The sequence below is a fragment of the Lissotriton vulgaris genome, chromosome 12 (genome assembly GCF_964263255.1).
Source record: "Lissotriton vulgaris chromosome 12, aLisVul1.2, whole genome shotgun sequence".
NCBI classification, from domain to species: domain Eukaryota; kingdom Metazoa; phylum Chordata; class Amphibia; order Caudata; family Salamandridae; genus Lissotriton; species Lissotriton vulgaris.
Genome location: NC_141700.1, coordinates 20751708 through 20771605, shown reverse-complemented (window position 1 = coordinate 20771605; position 19898 = coordinate 20751708). Strand labels below are relative to the sequence as shown.

General features: G+C 51.5%; 1 protein-coding gene across 1 annotated transcript in view; it reads right to left on the bottom strand.

Moving 5' to 3' along the window:
• The window catches only part of TLE2 (TLE family member 2, transcriptional corepressor), a 212982-nt gene that overhangs the window by 44440 nt on the left and 148644 nt on the right, over positions 1–19898 (bottom strand). Inside the window, exons 11-12 of the mRNA XM_086946549.1 lie at positions 15536–15674; positions 15052–15203 (exon numbers count right to left, since the gene is read on the bottom strand). Coding sequence (XP_086802675.1) covers positions 15052–15203; positions 15536–15674 — 291 coding nt within the window. The remainder of the gene's footprint in view (positions 1–15051; positions 15204–15535; positions 15675–19898) is intronic.

The window sequence follows — 19898 nt, the reverse complement described above, 5'->3', positions numbered from 1 at the left end:
TCTCTTTCGAAGTTACAATATTGTCGACAAGAAGTTACCTACTTAGGTCACCTCTTATCGAAGGAGGGAAGGAAACTGACCCTAGAAAGAATTCAAGCGATTGCGAAAATGAGTGTGCCTACGACACAGAGAAGTACGGGCTTTCCTAGGTATTACATCGTACTGTAGACAGTGGATCCCTAATTTTTCGTTGCTCGCGAAGCCTTTGGTAGCTCTTACTGTTAAGGATACTCCAAATCTTATTCCTTGGACTGACGAATGTCAGAAGAGCTTTTCAGAATTACGTGATGCGTTGTGTTTGGCTCCTGTGGTGGGTACCCCCGACTACAGCAAGCCTTTCACATTGTATGTCCATGAGAGAGAGGGATGTGCATTGTCAGTTTTGACTCAACAGTTTGGCGATAAGCAGCGTCCATGTTCTTATTTTTCGTCCACCTTGGATCTGGTAGCTAGAGCGTTGCCGAGTTGTTTGAGAGCTACAGCAGCAGCGGCTGTTTCGATCCGACAGTCTGCTGGTCTAGTGATGGACAATACACTGATTGTGATGGTTCCACATGCAGTGGATACCTTGTTGAATCGTACCAAGACACAGCACTTAACTAGTGCTCGGTTGTCGGTTACGAATTGACCTTGTTAGCGAGTCACGTGCATATAAAGAGATGCAACACGTTGAATCCAGCTACGTTGTTGCCGATTTCATTTGAGACAGATGGTACTGAACAGCATGATTCCTTCCTTAGGACAGAGGAAGAAACAAAAGGAAGAATAGATCTTAGGGATACTTCTCTTCCAGAGTGTGATGGTACCTTATGGGTTGATGGTTCGTGCTTCAAGCTTCCGAATGGTGATACAACTGCGGCATATGCTGTTACGACTTTGCATACGATTGTTGAAGCTGCACGTATCACACATAATTAAGCGCAAGCAGCAGAGTTGATTGTATTAACAAGAGCGTGTGTGTTGTCGAAAGAAAAGCAAGTGACTGTGTATACCGATAGCCAGTATGCGTTCGATGTTGCTCATAGTTTTGGACGTTTGTAGAAAGATCGTGGCTTCCTGACTTCGCATGGGACCAAGATACAGCATGGTCAGTTGGTGAATGAACTTCTTGAATCTCTTACTTTGCCGTTGCAAGTTGCGATTGTGAAATGCAGTGCGCATAAGAGAGTTACTGATGATGTTGGTCGTGGTAATGCGTTTGCAGATGAGGTTGCGAAAGAAACTGCGAGAAATGTGATGAGTCGGCTGTATGTTGCGGGTCCGGCAAGATAGGTTCCGGATAGAAGTATGTGTGAAGATACGATTGAGAGTGTGAAATCCATCCAAGCTGAAGCTACGGAGAAAGAGTTGAATGAATGGAGAGAGAGTAAGGGTAAATTGGATTCGAATGGTTGTTGGATTGAATTGTCAGAACATCAGAGATGGTTGTTACCCGATGTGTATGTACTTCCAGTGGTTACAATGGCTCATGGATTGGCTCATATTAGCGTGAAAGGGATTTGTAAGTTGTTAGCTCCAGAATGGCAGAATGCTGGAATTTTTAAGTCAATCAATCAATCAGTGACACTTATAAAGCGCGCTACATACCCGTAGGGTCTCAAGGCGCTGGGGGGGGGGGGGGGGGGGGGGGGGTGCCGCTACTGCTCGAACAGCCAGGTCTTCAGCTTCTTCCTGAAGGAGAGGTGGTCTTGGGTCAGGCGCAGGTCGGTCGGGAGGGCGTTCCAGGTCTTGGCGGCCAGGTAGGAGAAGGACCTTCCTCCTGTAGTCGCTCTTCGGATGCGGGGGACGGCGGCGAGGGCGTGGTTGGCTGATCGGAGGTGGCGTTTGGGAGCGTAGAAGTTGACTCGGCTGTTGAGGTAGCTCGGGCCTTGGTCGTGTAGGGCTTTGTGTGCGTGGGTGAGGAGGCGGAAGGTGATTCTTTTGTTGACGGGGAGCCAGTGAAGGTCTCTCAGATGTCCGGAGATGTGGCTGGTTCGTGGGATGTCGAGGATGAGTCTGTCTGAGGCGTTCTGGATCCGCTGGAGTCTCTTCTGGAGCTTGGCGGTGGTACCGGCGTAGAGGGCGTTGCCGTAGTCCAGTCGGCTGGTGACGAGGGCCTGGGTGACAGTCTTCCTGGTCTCAGTGGGGATCCACCAGAAGATCTTCCGTAGCATGCGTAGAATGTTGAAGCACGCCGAGGAGACGTTGTTGACTTGCCTGGTCATGGAGAGGGAGGAGTCCAGGATGAAGCCCAGGTTGCGTGCATGGTCTGTCGGTTTGGGTGCGGTGCCCAGGGCGGGAGGCCACCAGGAGTCGTCCCCAGGCGGAGGGTGAGGAGCCCAGGATGAGGACCTCTGTCCGAGTTCAGTTTCAGGCGGCTGGTCGTCATCCACTCGGCTACCTCTTTCATCCCTTCGTGCAGGTTGGCTCTGGCGGCGGCGGGGTCGTTGGTCAGGGAGAGGATCAGCTGGGTGTCGTCGGCGTAGGAGATTATGCTGAGGTTGTGTTTCCGTACGATGGCCGCGAGGGGGCTCATGTAGACGTTGAAGAGGGTGGGGCTCAGAGATGATCCTTGAGGGACGCCGCAGATGACTTCGGAGGCCTCTGACTTGTACGGTGGTAGGCGGACTCTCTGTGTTCTTCCGTCGAGGAAGGAGATGATCCATTCCAGCGCCTTGTCCTGGATTCCGATGTTGCTGAGGCGCCGTACTAGGGTGCGGTGGCAGACCGTGTCGAATGCCGCGGAGAGGTCTAGGAGGATGAGGGCCGCTGTTTCTCCATTGTCCATCAGGGCTCGGATGTCATCGGTGGCGGCGATGAGGGCGGTCTCGGTGCTGTGATTGGCTCGGAAGCCGGACTGTGAGGGGTCGAGGGATCCGTTCGTCTCGAGGAAGGCGGCCATCTGCTTGTTGACGGTCTTCTCGATGACTTTGGCTGGAAACGGGAGGAGCGAGATGGGGCGGTAATTCTTGAGGTCGGTGGGGTCCGCTGTTGGTTTCTTGAGTAGAGCGCTGAGTTCGGCGTGTTTCCAGCTCTCAGGGAAGATGGTGGTGTCGAAGGATGTGTTGATGATGTCTCGCAGGTGGGGTGCGATGACAGCGTCTGCCTTGTTGAAGACGTGGTGAGGGCAGGGGTCGGTCGGTGATCCGGAGTGGATGGAGTTCATCGTGCGGATGGTGTCTTCGGTGCTGATCGGGGTCCAGGCGTGGAGGGTGGTGGTGGGGGGTGGTTGTTCGGTCATGGTGTGCGTTGGTTGGTTGTTGAAGCTGTTGTGTATGTCCGCGATCTTGTTGTGGAAGTATGAAGCGAGGGAGTTGCAGAGGTCTTGCGATGGGGTGATGTCGTTGTTTCCTGCGCTGGGGTTGGAAAGCTCTTTCACGATGTTGAAGAGTTCCTTGCAGTTGTGTGCGTTGTTGTCCAACCGGTCCTTGAATGCTGTTTTCTTGGCGGCGCGGATCAGCTGGTGGTGTTTCCGGGTGGCAAGTTTGAAGGAGGTCCTGTTGTCCGGTGTCGGTTCCCTTCTCCAGACTTTCTCGAGGGCTCGGCAGTTCTTCTTGGAGCTCTTGAGTTCGTCGGTGAACCATGGTGCCTTCTTGCTGCCGGGTCTGCTAGGCGGGGTCCTCAGTGGGGCGAGTTCGTCCGCGCAGTTGCTGATCCACTTCGTGAGGTTGTCGGCGGCCTGGCTGGGGTTCGCTGAGCTGGCAGGAGGGTGCTGGCTCAGGGAGGTGGCGAGCTGGTCTGCTGTGATCTTGTTCCAGCTTCTGCGGGCGGCCTGTTGCTGGTGTTGGTGGGTCGTCGTTCTCTTGAAGGTGAAGTGGACGCAGCTGTGGTCCGTCCATTGAAGCTCTGTGGCGTGGCTGAAGTCGATGTCTGTGCTGGAAGAGAAGACTGCGTCGAGTGTGTGTCCGGCGAGGTGGGTGGGGGTGGACACCAGTTGCTTGAGTCCAAGGTTGGCGAGGTTGTCGAGCAGGGTGCTGGTGTTGCGGTCATTGTTGTTCTCCAGGTGGAAGTTGAGGTCTCCCAGGAGGATGTAGTCAGCGGAGGGGAGGGCATGCGGGCTGACGAAGTCGGCGATGTCCTCGCTGAATTGTGTGCGTGGTCCAGGGGGTCGGTAGATCAGGGTGCCTCTGAGGGTGGTGTTCGGGTTGGTGTGGATCTGGAAATGCAGGTGTTCGGCGCTGGTCAGGGTGTTGTCGGTGCTGGTCGTGAGACGGATGGTGTTCCTGTGGATGATGGCGATGCCTCCTCCCATCTGGTTGACGTTTCGGTCCCTCCGGACGATCTTGTAGCCCTCTGGGATAGCGATGGCGATGTCGGGAGCTGAAGAGGCGTTCATCCAGGTCTCCGTGAGGAAGGCAACGACAGGGGCTGTGGCGTCTAGAAGGTTCCAGAGTTCGATGGCGTGTCTGTGGACGGAGCGGGTGTTGAGCAGGATGCACTTGAGGTGGGTGCTGCTGGTGTTCGACTTGGCGGGTGCTGGTGCGAGGCTGGTCCGGATGCAGGTGAACTTGCAGGCGTGGCAGCTGAAAGGTCCGTGGGTACGTCGTGGAGTGGCTTGATGGCATTCTGGGAGTCGGCCGGTGTTGAGAGCGGTGAGGGTGGCGGCGGAGTACGTCAGGCGGGTCGGTCGGGGTCCTCGTGGGCCAGGGGTCCTGGCACTGGGCGCGGTCCAGGCGTGGACGGGCGTAGACGGGCTTACCTTTGGCGCGCCTTCGGCGCACAATCGGCGCGCCCGCTGCGCGTGACCGCTGCGCGTTCGCACGGTCGCCATTTAAGGCGAAGTGCGCGGGTGGGCGGAGCAGCTGGGAGGCGGGAGCGGGGAGGGTACAGAATAGAAAAAGGGGCGGGGAAAAGCGGCGGTGGCGGGAAGGGAGAGCGGAGGGCGGCGAGGTAGGCGGACAACAAGGAAGGAAAACCAAAACACAGGCACAATGAAAAAAAAAAAAAAAAACAGGCACAAATTACAGAAAAAAACAAGGCAAAAACAACAGCAGCGGAGGCAGCCGGCAGCCGGCAAACGAGGCAGGCAGCGAGGCAGAGGGCAGGCAAGGGGCACACGCAGCAGCTGGTGGCCGTGCGGCGCGGGGGTGTCCCACAGGTGGGTCACACTCACCTGCGTCGCACGGTCGCCATTTAAGGCCAAGTGCGCGGGTGGGCGGAGCAGCTGGGAGGCGGGAGCGGGGAGGGTACAGAATAGAAAAAGGGGCGGGGAAAAGCGGCGGTGGCGGGAAGGGAGAGCGGAGGGCGGCGAGGTAGGCGGACAACAAGGAAGGAAAACCAAAACACAGGCACAGTGTGCAGAGAATTTGGTTAAGAACTGTATGGTGTGTTTGATGTACAATCCTGGTAAGGGAATTCTAACTCCAGCTGGTCATTTTGCTCCTCCAACGTATCCGTTTGAGGCTTTGCAGCTAGATTTCATCCACATGGAGAGGTGCACCAACCTAAAATATGTGTTAGTGGTTGTTTGCTCTTTTTCTAGATGGGTGGAAGCTTACCCTTTGAAAGATAACACTGCCTTGTCCACAGCAAAAGCCCTTATTAAGGAATTTTTCCCTAGGTATGGTTTGCCGAGAATGATCTGGAGTGACAATGGGAGTGAATTTGTGGGTCAAGTGATGAAGAGAGTATGTGATGGGTTAGGCATTAGGCAGAAGTTCCACGCTGCAAATCACCCCCAATCAGCTGGTCTAGTTGAGTCCTATAATGGCACTCTTAAACTGAAATGAGTCAAAATTCAAGCGAGCTCTGGTTTACAATGGCTAGATGCTTTGCCACTAGCTCTTTTGTCCACTAGAATGACTGTGCATTCACAAATGGGTCTGAGTCCGTACGAGGTCGTTTTGGTCGCCCGGCAAACATTTGGGGTGTGCCGCGGCCGACAAAGTTTAGCGAAAATGAACAGCCTGTGTTGCTTGACTACCTGTATGAATTGACGGCTAAATTGCGTGTTTTGCATCAACAGGTTCACGATACACTGCCACAAGCTTCTGAAGATCCAGGACACGCCATTGAACCTGGAACGTGGGTCCTAGTGAGAAACTTCCAGCGGACCAAGAACGAGCAGCCCTGCTGGAACGGACCATACTTGGTGTTATTGTCCACCCGTTCTGCAGTGCGGGTGCACAGTAAAAAGAACTGGATCCACGGCGTACATTGTAAGAGGGCCCCTTTGCCTCTGCCGTACGACCGGTGGGTCCAGAAAGGACTTTCTGATTTTGAAACTGAGACCATGCCTCGTTTTCTGCCTTTCAGCGATGCCCGCTTGATTGGGACGAACACTGAGCAAGAAAGTGACGATCTTCTTCAAGAAGCTGTGCCTCCATTGAACCGTTTGAACACTGTTGAACCTGACTTGCTATTTCGTGAACAGACATTGCCTGGCAAAGAACGTTCTAATTTGCGACCGAGAGTTGCTGGACAAATAAAAAAGTGAAGTTTTTCTTTTTCTGATTTTTAAGGTTAGCTCTCCTCCGAGGAACTACTTTGATTTTTGTTTTTCGAACCGCCATCCGGGTTCAGCTGTAGGGTTGCGGTGTCAAGTCTTTGGAGTGCAAGCTGAAGACGTTAGGTCGACGGTTCTGGTTGGTCTAAGGGAGTTGCCCTGGGCTGACAGACGCGTTCCTTAGCACAGAACACCCTACCGCCGCGAGCAGCAATTAGAGAGGATGGAGTTCTTCGAGATGGAGAAACCTGTTGAAAGAATAAGCTTTAAGAGCAAAATCTGTAAATTAATAAGCAGAAAACATTTTTTAATATTGTGTTTGCTTATATTGTTTAGCTTAATGATGTTTTTAATTGGATATGTGACATTTTCTTTTCAAGTGACGTTCATGCCTACTATGCAACCTCCCTCCTCCTACTGTTCCTTCTCATTCTTTTCACCCTTTGCCCGAACATGAAATTGTTAGAAGATTGGAATTTGCTAATAATTCCTTTGTTCAACTCCTGCATCAACACCAGCTAGTAATGAACACGACAAATTGTTGTGTTTGTGGCCTTATGCCCCATACTACCGATAAAGGTATTCCTTACCTAGTGTTGCCTTTTAGCTACAATGGTTCAATTTGGGCATATAGGACAATGTTCATTTATGCTCATGGAGTCTATCCCCAACGTTCCGTGAAAGATAGTCCGAAGACTAGTGCTCTGGTCAAGGGTATAGTCGACATGATTAGAGGAATTAGTTCCTATGAGACTATCCCGAGAGATGAGACACAAGCATACATTGGTTGGAATGTTACTGGATATGGAGTTAGTGTGAGTGTTAACCAGCGAGCGAAAAGTTCCCCTCCGATTTGGATAGTGCCCATCAGGGTCATTATTGTCTGCAAGATAATGGCAAGAATCCGAGAGCTCAGTTAGGGAAGAGTGTTTGCACTGAGACTTATGTATTTGCGTCTCAGACTTCCCCAGCGTTCTTAGCAGCTAAGGGTACCTATTTCATCTGTTACGACAAAGCGTACACATGGTTGCCCCCTGACTTTTCGGGCACATGTTTTGTTTTTTTCCTGTTGCCTCCCACGTTTACAGCTGCGGCAGATTACCATAAGACGAGAGTTGCTATAGGTTTCTTCAGTAAGGAAGATACTGCAGGACAAAAATTGGGAGATTTCTTTAAGGGTTTTCTGCCGTTCTGGGGACCTATGGCTAACAGCAGGAACATTCGACAGTTGACGAGAGTGGTTGAGTCCACCATAGTCGAAACTGTTGATGCCCTTAGTAATGTGACTGCTGAGCTCCAGTCGGATCGCCTTATGACTCTTCAGAACAGAGTTGCGCTAGATGTTATACTTGCAGATAGGGGTGGAGTGTGTAAATTGATTCAATCGAGCTGCTGCGTTTTCATTCCAGACAACGCTCCGACAGTTTTCCAGGCCATCTCCAAGCTACATAAGATCTCTGAGTCTGTACATATAGACGAGGGAGATTGGTCGTTGATGGGATGGTTTTGGGGATTGTTATCCACGTGGGGATTGAATATTCTGATGATCTTAGCTATCCTTTTCCTGTTCTGTCTTTGTGTACAGTGTGCTCCTGCTATATGTGGCCTTTGTGCTACTTCGTGTGCGAGGAGACCTGTCCAGAGAGAGTTGCTAAGTACTAGGATGATGCTACAGCAACATCTTGATGATCTGATGAATATAGACCTGGATTCAGACTGACAGGGGTTTCGGTTTGTTGCCTATGTAAGGGCAAAAAGAGGGTCTGAGGTTCTGTAGGTTCTGAATCCGTTCAATAAAAGTCGTCGGATGTAGACGATTTTGGTATCAGCGGACCGCAAATCACGAGTGCGGTATGTACGAGTGTTTTCGTCATAACCGGTCAATGAGAACACTATGTATTCATGGATTTCGTTCGAATAGTCGGGTTCCATTTTGTGTACGGCAGCCATTTTGTGTTGTTGCCCTCACATAGGCCGATGACTATGGCCGAACGAGTCTTTGGGACATGTACACCTTAGCTGACTTCTATGTGACCTGACCTACCTGACCGAACTGACTCCCTTGCCCGAGGCTGACCTCGTTGAGCCAGTTCCTTGTTAAGCAGCTGGTCAGATAGAGATCAAAGAGCAGGACATTGCTGAGTTTATGGTACATGCACACACCCTTCTATCTTGCTTGTCATCTGCTTCTGTTCCTTCCTTTATGGCTTAATTATTGATTCGGTTGAGGTCTTCATGATGGGTTCGTCCGGCCTGTTCGAACAGGAATGTTGGATTTTGCTTGGTCATTTCTGGTGGGCTGGACAACGGAAAGTGGGATTGTCGTCATGCGATATGTTTGAAATGTCACCCTACAATTGGTCAGTTTGTATGTAATCGATGCTAGCCAGGAATGTGATTTTTAGCATAAAAGACGATGCTCCGCTCTATGAATTTGTGCAGTCTCTAGCGAACCACCCGTGTTGTGCTTCGTAGACCTCTGTTCCTGGTTGCCGTCAATAAATTTGGTCTTTGACGTCATCAAGAAGTGTCCCGTGTCTCTGTTTGCCAAGGCAGGGGAATCCGAAGACATTGGGCGCTATCCCTGGCGCCGCTGGGTTCCAAAACCCGGTTCTTCACATGCGCCCTCTTCACTAACCGCGACAGATCTGATGACCTCTGCCCAACCTGACACATACCCCTGGTGTTCACGCGTGCTCACTGGCCGCACTGTCCGGCTCACGTTGGGTCGGATCTTCAGCTTAGGGAAAGTTCAACACAAACGGATGATGGCCAATCTCACCAGGGAGATATTCGGTATCAATAGTGATAAGTGCACTACAGTGCGACTCACCATGGGATATCGCAGGTACATACAGCACACATTAGTACTCACCATGGGATATCACAGGTACAAACAGTGCACATTAGTACTCACCATGGGATATCACAGGTACAAACAGCGCACATTAGTACACACCAGGGGATATCGCAGGAACATACAGCACACATTTGTACTCACCAGGGGACATCGCAGGTACATACAGCGCACATTAGTACTCACCAGGGGATATTGCAGGTACATACAGCGCACATTAGTACTCACCAGGGGATATCGCAGGTACATACTGCGCACATTAGTACTTACCAGGGGATATCGCAGGTACAAACAGTGCACATTAGTACTCACCAGGGGATATCGCAGGTACATACAGCGCACATTAGTACTCACCAGGGGATATCGCAGGTACATACAGCGCACATTAGTACTCACCAGGGGATATCGCAGGTACATACAGCGCACATTAGTACTCACCAGGGGATATCGCAGGTACATACAGCGCACATTAGTACTCACCAGGGGATATCGCAGGTACATACAGCACACATTAGTACTCACCAGGGGATATCGCAGGTACATACAGTGCAGAGCAGTACTTGCCATTGGATATCACAGGTACAAACGGTACACACGGGAGTACTCACCAGGGGCTATTGCAGGTACAAACAGAGCACAGGGGTTCTTGCTGTGGGATATCACAGTTAGAAACTGCACATGAGTGCTCACCTTGGACCATCAATGGTACAAAGCGTGCTGAGGAGTACTCGCTGTGGGATATCCCAGGTAAACAGCACAGAGGAGGGGCTATCGCAGGTACAAACAGTGTACAGGAGTACTCACAATGAGATATCACAGTGGCTGGCGTAGGCGCAAACAAAGCAGAACAGTACTCACCAGGGGCTATTGAAGATACATACAGCACACAAGAGTACTCATCCTGAGATATCACAGGTACAAAGAGCGCTGAGCAGTACTCGCCAGGGGCTATTGCAGGTACAAACAGTGCAGAGGAGAACTTGCCAGGGGCTAATGTGTGCTATTTGTACCTTCAAGAGTACTCACCCTGGGATATCACAGGTACAAACAGTGCTGAGAAATACACACCAGGGGCTATCGCAGGTACAAACACCATACAGGAGTACTCGCCAGGGACTATTTTTTGCTGTTTGTACCTTCAGGGGCTATCACAGGTACAAACAGCGCTGAAGAGTACTCACTCTGGGACATCACAGGTACAAACAGCGCCATGGGCTATTGCCGGTACACACAGTGCAGAGGAGTACTTGTCAGGTGCTATTGCAGATACATACTCCGCTGAGCAGTACTCGCCAGGGGCTATTGCAGGTACGAACAGCGCAGAGAAGTACTTGCCAGGGGCTATTGCAGATACACACTTGTAGGAGAGTAGGGTCTGCTATCCTATGGTCACACCAAATTTTTGCTTTTTGCTTCACTGGGTTATGACTTAATGTGGCTGTGGGCCTGCTAATCAGACCCACAGCCTGCTTTTCTCTCTCTAAATTAATGCCAATGCACTCTAGGTGCATTACGAATTGGATCTGGTTCACCTTATAGGCCCCTGTAACAGTGTACCATAGGTACCCAGGGCATAGGTGTAGCCAAGGCCTACCAGGGGCTGCAGCATGTATTGTGCCACCCCTGGCCTGGCCTCCATATTTGACACAACTGGCTGATCACTCAGCTGGGGTAAGTTGGTGTAATCACCTCTTACTTAGGGTTAGATATAGGGATACTATATCTATCTGGACACATGTTAACCTATAAGCCACTCCTATGGAAGGCCTCAGCAGTCCTGGAGGCAGAGTGCTTGGTTTTATGTGAGATGACGCTCTGGCACAAGCTGAGCCCGTCTGCAGCTGTCGGGAACAACTCCCTTGGCTGTTATGGGATATTGCCATACCATATATTCTTAAGTGCATTATAATCTTCGCGGTTATTTGCTAACTTTGGTTTTATCAAAACATGTCGAGTAAGGTGTCATACGAATTGGGATACTACCCCATCGCCAATTCTGGCGACGGGGGTAGTATTCCACCCTTCTAGAGGGACACGACATGTACATAACCTGAACCCCGGTTAAAGTTAAACTCGAGCCTCAGCATCACAAAATGGATGCTGCCACCACAGACACAAGTCTGACCTCCTGCTGCTGGGAGTCCTTCCAGCGAGGGAGGCTTGAACAAAGGGTTTCCTGCCTTGGGAGGTGCGAGCATCACCCCAGACAGGATTTTGTGTATTGGGTAGGACAGGGGTGAATAGAATGAGACATGCCTGGGGCACACAAGGTGTCCCCGTGCATAAGCCAGTCCAAACCGGTGCTGGGGCTTTCCAGCCCCAGTCCTGGCGTGGAGCTGGACAAAGGAAAGGGGGTGTAACCGCCCTCCTTCCTGGTCCCACCCAGAGGAGGGACCTAGCAGGTGATCCGGCCCCCAGATTTGGAATAAGAGTAGGAGCTGTGTCCCAAGACTTCAGATCATCCTGAACTTGACTTGAAACTAAGAAGAAAACTGGACTTCGACATTCTGCTGCACAGAAGACTGAAGAGCATCTCCCTTGTGGCCAAGGAGTGACCACCCTGTGAATACAGGCACCATCCAGCAACTCGACGTCTGCTTAGCCGCCGCCTCCTGCCAGAGCCCGAGCCCAGAGCCCGACGAGACCCAGACTCCCAGACTTCTCAGAGCTCGATCCACAGTCCCTGAAAAGAAGAGACCCGTGGAGGCACCGAGAGACGTGGGACCGGACATCTCGAAAGACCCCCGAGAAGCTGACTGCGCAGCACCCGAGGCACCCTCAATGCTGTGCTTTGGGGTTTGAGAAGCCCCACCACCGAGCAGCATTTGCACCGAGATCAGGCCCCCGGCATCTCCACGATCTGCATGGGGCCCTTTTGCACTTTGCCACTCGACGCGCCATCCCGGCCATTTGCCACGTGGCTAGCGGCCATCTTGGCGACGAAACCTACAAACAACAACGCTGGTCTGGTTGCTCCAGACTGGCCCTCGCTCCCCTGAAAAGTAGCACCCGCTCTGACCTTGCTGGTCCGAGTGAGAAGGTTGCATCGTTTCCTGCGTGGCTTGCATTAGCCAAGGCCTGTTTGCTCCGATCAAGAAGCCGACACCGCCATCAGCTAGAGCCTTCGTGGGACAGCCGACGCCTGGACGTCCTCGACCTCTTCGTGTCCACGTGGCTGCAGAGACAATCTTCACCTCTTCGCCTGTTTGCACCAGACATCGCCTCGTTCCATCCTGGTTCCACGGTAGTCACTGGCTAGTGACTTTGAACATTGTCTCCTCTGCTTTCAGGTCTTCAACTCTTCAGATCCACCCTTGGATCCACCGGAACTCTCCACGACGACCCGCCTGCAGCATCTTCATCTACAGGCTCCATAGACCAGCGCGACGAAACCCGACACACTTTGAGACATATGCACCCGCTTCCTGTGGGTGAGGTAAACCTGGCACTCCGGTACCCCTGTGTAGCAATACACCTCTAGTGTCTATGTTCCAAGTTGCTAGGTTCTAGGTCATCCGGAAAGTTTCCTTTTTCACTAACTTTGTAACTTTTACGCACCATTGACATTGCATTGGTGTATGCGTGTGCTTTAAGCGCTGCACCTGAGTCCCGCGGGCCTTTCTCGACTTCTTCACTGTTAGTCCCGAACAGCTCCAGCGATTCCCCAGGCCCTAGGCCTACTTCCTTTTCGATTTGTGGTACTTATACCACTATTTTAGTATATGGTTTAGGTGGCCCCTAGGGCTCATCCATATTGTGCAACTTTTGTATATTTAAACTGTGTTTTATTTTAACGCATTTGCTTCTGTGCTCATAAAGAGTACAGGGGATTTGTAGTAAATAAATATATATATTTTCAATATATATCTGTGTGGTGTCCTTTCATTTGGTATTCAAGGGGATTGTGTATGGTAATACAGCTGGCTTCACATGCCTTTACAGAGTTTAGCCTAAGACTGCTGGTCCATGCTACCATTAGGATAGCTGGTCTATAAGGTTGACTTACAACCAATCATCATAAGGGTTGCTTGGCATGGTACAAGGTGATCACTAGAACTAGTGAGAATCATATACCAGACCAACTTCTCACAATACTCCGCTGAGCAGTACTAACCAGGGGCTATTGCAGGTACATACACCGCTGAGCAGTACTCGCCAGGGGCTATTGTAGGTACAAACAAGATACAGTAGTAATCGCCAGGGGCAATTGTGTGCTGTTTGTACCTTCAAGAGTACTCACCAGGGGCTATCACAGGTTCAAACAGCGCTGAAGAGTACTCGCCAGGGGCTATCACAGGTTCAAACAGCGCTGAAGAGTACTCGCCAGGAGCTATTGCAGGTACAAACAGTGTACAGAAATACTTGCTGTGGGATATCACAGGTTTAACCAGTGTTGAGGCGTACTCGCCATGGGATATCCCACGTGCAAATAGTGCAGAAGAGTCCTCACCCTGGGATATTACAGGTACAAACAGTACACATGAGTATTCGCAATGGCATATCGCAGGTACAAAGAGGAGTACTCGCCAGGGGCTATTGCAGGTACAAACAACATACGGGAACACTCGCCAGGGGCTATTGTGTGCTGTTTGTACCTTCAAGAGTACTCACCCTGGGATATCACAGGTACAAACAGCGCTGAAGAGTACTCGCCAGGAACTATCGCAGGTACAAACAGCGTAGAGGAGTACTCGCCAGGGGCTATTGCAGGTACGAACAGCGCAGATGAGTTCTTGCAATGGAATATCGCAGGTACAAAGAGGAGCACTCGCCAGGGGCTATTGCAGGTACATACAGCGCAGAGCAGTACTCTCCAGGAGCTATTGCAGGTACAAAGAGCATACAGGAGTACTCACCAGGGGCTATTGTGTGCTGCTAGTACCTTCAAGAGTACTCACCCTGGAATATCACAGGTACAAAACAGCACTCTGAAGTACTCACCATGGGCTATCACAGGTACAAACCACGCAGAGGAGTACTCGCCATGGATTAGCGCAGGTAAAAATGGTGCAGAGGATCACAGGTACAAACAGGGTATAGGAGTACCCATCATGGTATATTGCAGGTACAAACAGCACAGATCAGTACTCGCCATGGGAATTTCATAGGTACAAGGAATGTACAGAAGCACGCGCCAAGTACTATCACGGGTACCAGCAGCGCACACGAGTACTCGCCAAGGGACATCACAGGTACCAGCAGCGCACAGGAGTACTCGCCAGGGATATCTCGGGTCAGGGCTTTATGTGGGCCGGGTCCAGCCGGTACTCAGCACTGGCAGTTCTAAAAAGCAGGGGCTGACACTGGTCCCAATCTGGCTCTCCAGTTTTGCCCTCACCCTCACGGTGAGAAAAATAAATCGTCGCCTCTGCAGCGGCACCACCCTTAACTGCTTGAAGGTAACTTCAAATGCACTGGTTGTAGTCCTTTCACAGTCTCATTTCAAAGCTGAAACATTTTCAATATCGAATGCAACAAATCATGGACAAAGCAAATAGTCCTGGTTTGTTGTAGGTGTATTGTTTCTTGATGTAATATATGTCTGGATGCAATAACAGAAGTAGCAAAATACCATTTGGGCAGTACACTATGCTACGCACAGATTTTTACTTGCGTGTTTTTAAGCCACACTCTTAATGACGTCGCCACGCCCCTTTCAGAGACTCCCAGTTTTTTCATTCCACTTAAAGCCCTGTCGCAGGTGCGTACAGTGCCCCGGAGTACTCACCATGAGATATTGCAGGTACAAACAGTGCACACGAGTACTCACCATAGGGGATCCTGCGTAAATCACTTGCGGAGATAAGTGGAGGCTCCTGTAGCTTCCACCAGGCACAGAGAAGTCACCACTGAGGGCCCCGTTTGGAGCCAACCCAAAGGACGAAGGATAGCTGCTGGACACAGGCAAGGGACTCCTAAGGCCTGGAAAAGTCATGACACTGGTGAGGTGCTAGTTAGTAAAGCAGGACTACTCTTTGATAAACACAGATCAAATATCAGATATTTACTTGTGTGGACGCACAGACAGCCCCCCGTACTTCATCCCTGGAAACCATGAGAGGTGCTCTGTACTCACAAACAGGCCCACCAGGACCTCCTTCATGCATATCACGACAGGTGCCCCCTACTCCCGGGCAGCCCCCCACACCTCATCCAGGGCACAAGCAGACAGCAGAGGATCCCCATACTCAGACAGCCCCCCCCCCAGTACCTCCTCAAGGGCACGAGCAGACAGCAAAGGTGCCCATACTCACTGACGGGCTCGGTGGCGGAGGCCAGTCTGGCGGAGAGGAGCTGTAGACGAGAGGCCGAGCTGGGCCCAGGGGTGGACGAGTCTCCGCAGGGTGAGGCGCTACTGGACCTGGAGGCCGGAGTGCTGGTCATCGTGTCCACCTGTGTGAGGAGAGAACCAGAGGTCATAGGTTAGAAGAACCTGCCTATTTAGGGTACCCTTCTGAGGAGGCCTAGCTCCGAAGAAGTCTCAGAACCCCATCAATCTATAAATAAATGGTGAATCACTGCACCTTGATTACTTTCACTTGATTTATTTAATCACATTTTCGAGTCCACCACGAACTAACAACTGTAAAATACAAATAGGGAGCAGAAAAATCTTTGAATGGAGAAGTGATCTTTGAAAGACAGTAGGTGGGATCGGAGGAGCGTGCATTCAGCATCGATTCCTCCGTTATGGCGGAGGAGAGTTGCCCCGCTTGCTGTAAGCACAGCAGGCACACACATAATAATATGGTATTTAGCACAATTTTATTAATGTTTCACAGGCTTGCACTGTCACAGTGCAAGGGCAGGGGGTGGGGGGAATTAATGCAATTGCACTGTTACTTTAGTCCCTGCCAGGGCGCATGTCAGATTGGTTCCCTGTCTAGAGCCGGCCAATGTGACATGCGCACTTCAGAGCTAGAATCCCAAGGCTGAGAAACCGCCAAGGAAATGCACCAACAGGTCCCAGCCTCAAAATGAGTGATACTTTATTTGTTGATTAATAAAAATCATTAAATTCAAGAATAAAACACAATGGGTTAAGAGCATTATTTTTTGCCGATAGAACACATATACTAATTTGTACCTAAATTAGCCCCAAAAGTAGTGCTGGGTTAGCCTGCTCGCCAACCAATCACAGGATTGGTTGGTTTCACATCGCACAAGGGAGGAAGTCCTTCCCTTTCCGCCCGAGTCGCTGCTGAGGAGAGCGCCAGGACGAAGAGAGAGATGGACACCAGAGCCTTCGTGCCAGCAAGTGCAACATATTTGTGACTTTTTTGTGCATCGCACCCTACCACATTTTAATATTGCTGGCTGCCACTGCATGCATTCAAGAGCAGGGAATTCAAGATTTTATGGCACTTTTCAAAAGAGAAAGTGAACACAAAAGGAAACCAACCGAGGCAGGGAGTGAGCTGCATGAAGATACCTGCTCCCCAGAGGTGACCACTGGTGGAGAGGGGAGAGTGGATCCTTTCCCTGAGGCCAGGAGGTGGACAGAAGGCCTGGCCATCGTAGGGAGGGTGCAGTAGTTTGCATGAACAACAGTTATAAAGGGGGCAATACTGTGTTCCCTTTAGGGTAGCAGACACTGATGGTCACATCTACAGGAGGGGGGGGGGGGGCGAGGCATCAAAGGCGCCTTGCCCAAGTTGCATAGAGTGGTGTCGAGCCGACTGGTCAGTCTACAGGATAACTCTGCTGCCTTGGAAACCAGACACAGATGACAGCTGAGGAGAGCTGGTGCTGTGCTGTTACCCAGACTGGATATTCCTTTCTTTAAGTGGGATTGTTCCTTCTTTCATCAGTCAGCCTCATTCCAGTTCTTCCACCGCCTCCTCCCCTGCACAGAGCAGAAACCCCTCTTGTTCTCCTCCAAGACCCTGCTCTGTGAGCTCCAGAACAGGCGGAGGATGCGGAGCAGAAACCAAGCGGTGATTCTGAAAACTTTGTAGCAGTGCCTAAAAGCCCTGAGGTTGGTCCTGCAAGCGCTGGTCGTTGTCTGAGGTATTGGGTGCTGCTAAGGTCTAGACTATGGCTTCCTCGGCTCACCCGGGATAGCGGTGGACAACCACTCAAGGCGCAAGCACTATAGAGGGGGGCTTCTAGGGCTGGCCTCGGCGTGGGACCCTCTTGTTACAGCTCCACCAGCAGCAGCTTCTCGCCCTTGTCACTCATAGTCCCCCTGTTGGGAAGGCTTTGCCGGCGAGACCACCATGGTACCAGCGCGGATGCACCGGTAGACGCAGCCGGCGCTTGATTTGAACCAGGGGGTGTAGGTGGGGCCCTTGGCACTCATTTCTGGGGACCGGCACTTACTTTACCACACAGACAATAATCAAGAGCTCGAGAGAGAAGAAAAAAACTCAAAGAAAGCTTTGCCTAAGAGGATGGGCCATGGGTGCAGCCTGAGTGAAGGACAAGCCGAGGCGGAGAGAGAGATCTGATGGGCCCAGGAGAGGCTGGATCCCCTACAAGGAGATGAGCAGACCTCCCTCTCTTCCAGGGGTCTCACCAGCCGCTTTCCCCAGACTCGGTCTCCCAGCCTCTGCTCTGCCCTTTCCACCTGTCCCTCTGCCTCCTCTCCTTGTATCCATTCACCTGGCCTCTCTGGCTCTCAGTCATTTCCTCTCTATGATCCCTTTCCTTGCTTCTCTCCCCCGGTCCCTCTGCCCCCTCTCCTTGTATCCATTCTCTTGTCTCTCTTCCTCTACTGGCCTCTCTGGCTCTCAGTCATTTCCTCTCTATGATCCCTTTCCTTGCTTCTCTCCCCCTGTCCCTCTGCCTCCTCTCCTTGTATCCATTCTCTTGTCTCTCTTCCTCTTCTGCCTCTCTGGTTCTCAGTCATTTCCTCTCTATGATCCCTTTCCTTGCTTCTCTCCCCCGGTCCCTCTGCCCCCTCTCCTTGTATCCATTCTCTTGTCTCTCTTCCTCTTCTGGCTCTCTGGCCCTCAGTCATTTCCTCTCTATGATCCCTTTCCTTGCTTCTCTCCCCCTGTCCCTCTGCCTCCTCTCCTTGTATCCATTCTCCTGGCCTCTCTGGCTCTCAGTCATTTCCTCTCTATGATCCCTTTCCTTGCTTCTCTCCCCCGGTCCCTCTGCCCCCTCTCCTTGTATCCATTCTCTTGTCTCTCTTCCTCTACTGGCCTCTCTGGCTCTCAGTCATTTCCTCTCTATGATCCCTTTCCTTGCTTCTCTCCCCCTGTCCCTCTGCCTCCTCTCCTTGTATCCATTCTCTTGTCTCTCTTCCTCTTCTGGCTCTCTGCTTCTCAGTCATTTCCTCTCTATGATCCCTTTCCTTGCTTCTCTCCCCCGGTCCCTCTGCCCCCTCTCCTTGTATCCATTCTCTTGTCTCTCTTCCTCTTCTGGCTCTCTGGTTCTCAGTCATTTCCTCTCTATGATCCCTTTCCTTGCTTCTCTCCCCCGGTCCCTCTGCCTCCTCTCCTTGTATCCATTCTCCTGGCCTCTCTGGCTCTCAGTCATTTCCTCTCTATGATCCCTTTCCTTGCTTCTCTCCCCCGGTCCCTCTGCCCCCTCTCCTTGTATCCATTCTCTTGTCTCTCTTCCTCTTCTGCCTCTCTGGCTCTCAGTCATTTCCTCTCTATGATCCCTTTCCTTGCTTCTCTCCCCCTGTCCCTCTGCCTCCTCTCCTTGTATCCATTCTCTTGTCTCTCTTCCTCTTCTGGCTCTCTGCTTCTCAGTCATTTCCTCTCTATGATCCCTTTCCTTGCTTCTCTCCCCCGGTCCCTCTGCCCCCTCTCCTTGTATCCATTCTCTTGTCTCTCTTCCTCTTCTGCCTCTCTGGCTCTCAGTCATTTCCTCTCTAAGATCCCTTTCCTTGCTTCTCTCCCCCTGTCCCTCTGCCTCCTCTCCTTGTATCCATTCTCTTGTCTCTCTTCCTCTTCTGGCTCTCTGCTTCTCAGTCATTTCCTCTCTATGATCCCTTTCCTTGCTTCTCTCCCCCGGTCCCTCTGCCCCCTCTCCTTGTATCCTTTCTCTTGTCTCTCTTCCTCTTCTGCCTCTCTGGCTCTCAGTCATTTCCTTTCTATGATCCCTTTCCTTGCTTCTCTCCCCCCGGTCCCTCTGCCCCCTCTCCTTGTATCCATTCTCTTGTCTCTCTTCCTCTTCTGGCTCTCTGGCCCTCAGTCATTTCCTCTCTATGATCCCTTTCCTTGCTTCTCTCCCCCCGGTCCCTCTGCCCCCTCTCCTTGTATCCATTCTCTTGTCTCTCTTCCTCTTCTGCCTCTCTGGCTCTCAGTCATTCCTCTCTATGATCCCTTTCCTTGCTTCTCTCCCCCGGTCCCTCTGCCTCCTCTCCTTGTATCCATTCTCTTGTCTCTCTTCCTCTACTGGCCTCTCTGGCTCTCAGTCATTTCCTCTCTATGATCCCTTTCCTTGCTTCTCTCTCCCCACCTGTCCCTCCTGTCTGCCTCCTCCTCACCACTCAGCATTTCCTCCATAATAACCCCCCCCCCCCCCCCCCCCCTCGTCACCACAAGGGATGTGGTCGATATTTCCCTCCCAGACGCCTTTCGCCTGATGATTCAATCTCGCAATCAGATTTCGCTCTGGTTATCGATCTTGTGTGGGAGGGGTGGGGGCGAGGGGGGGGGG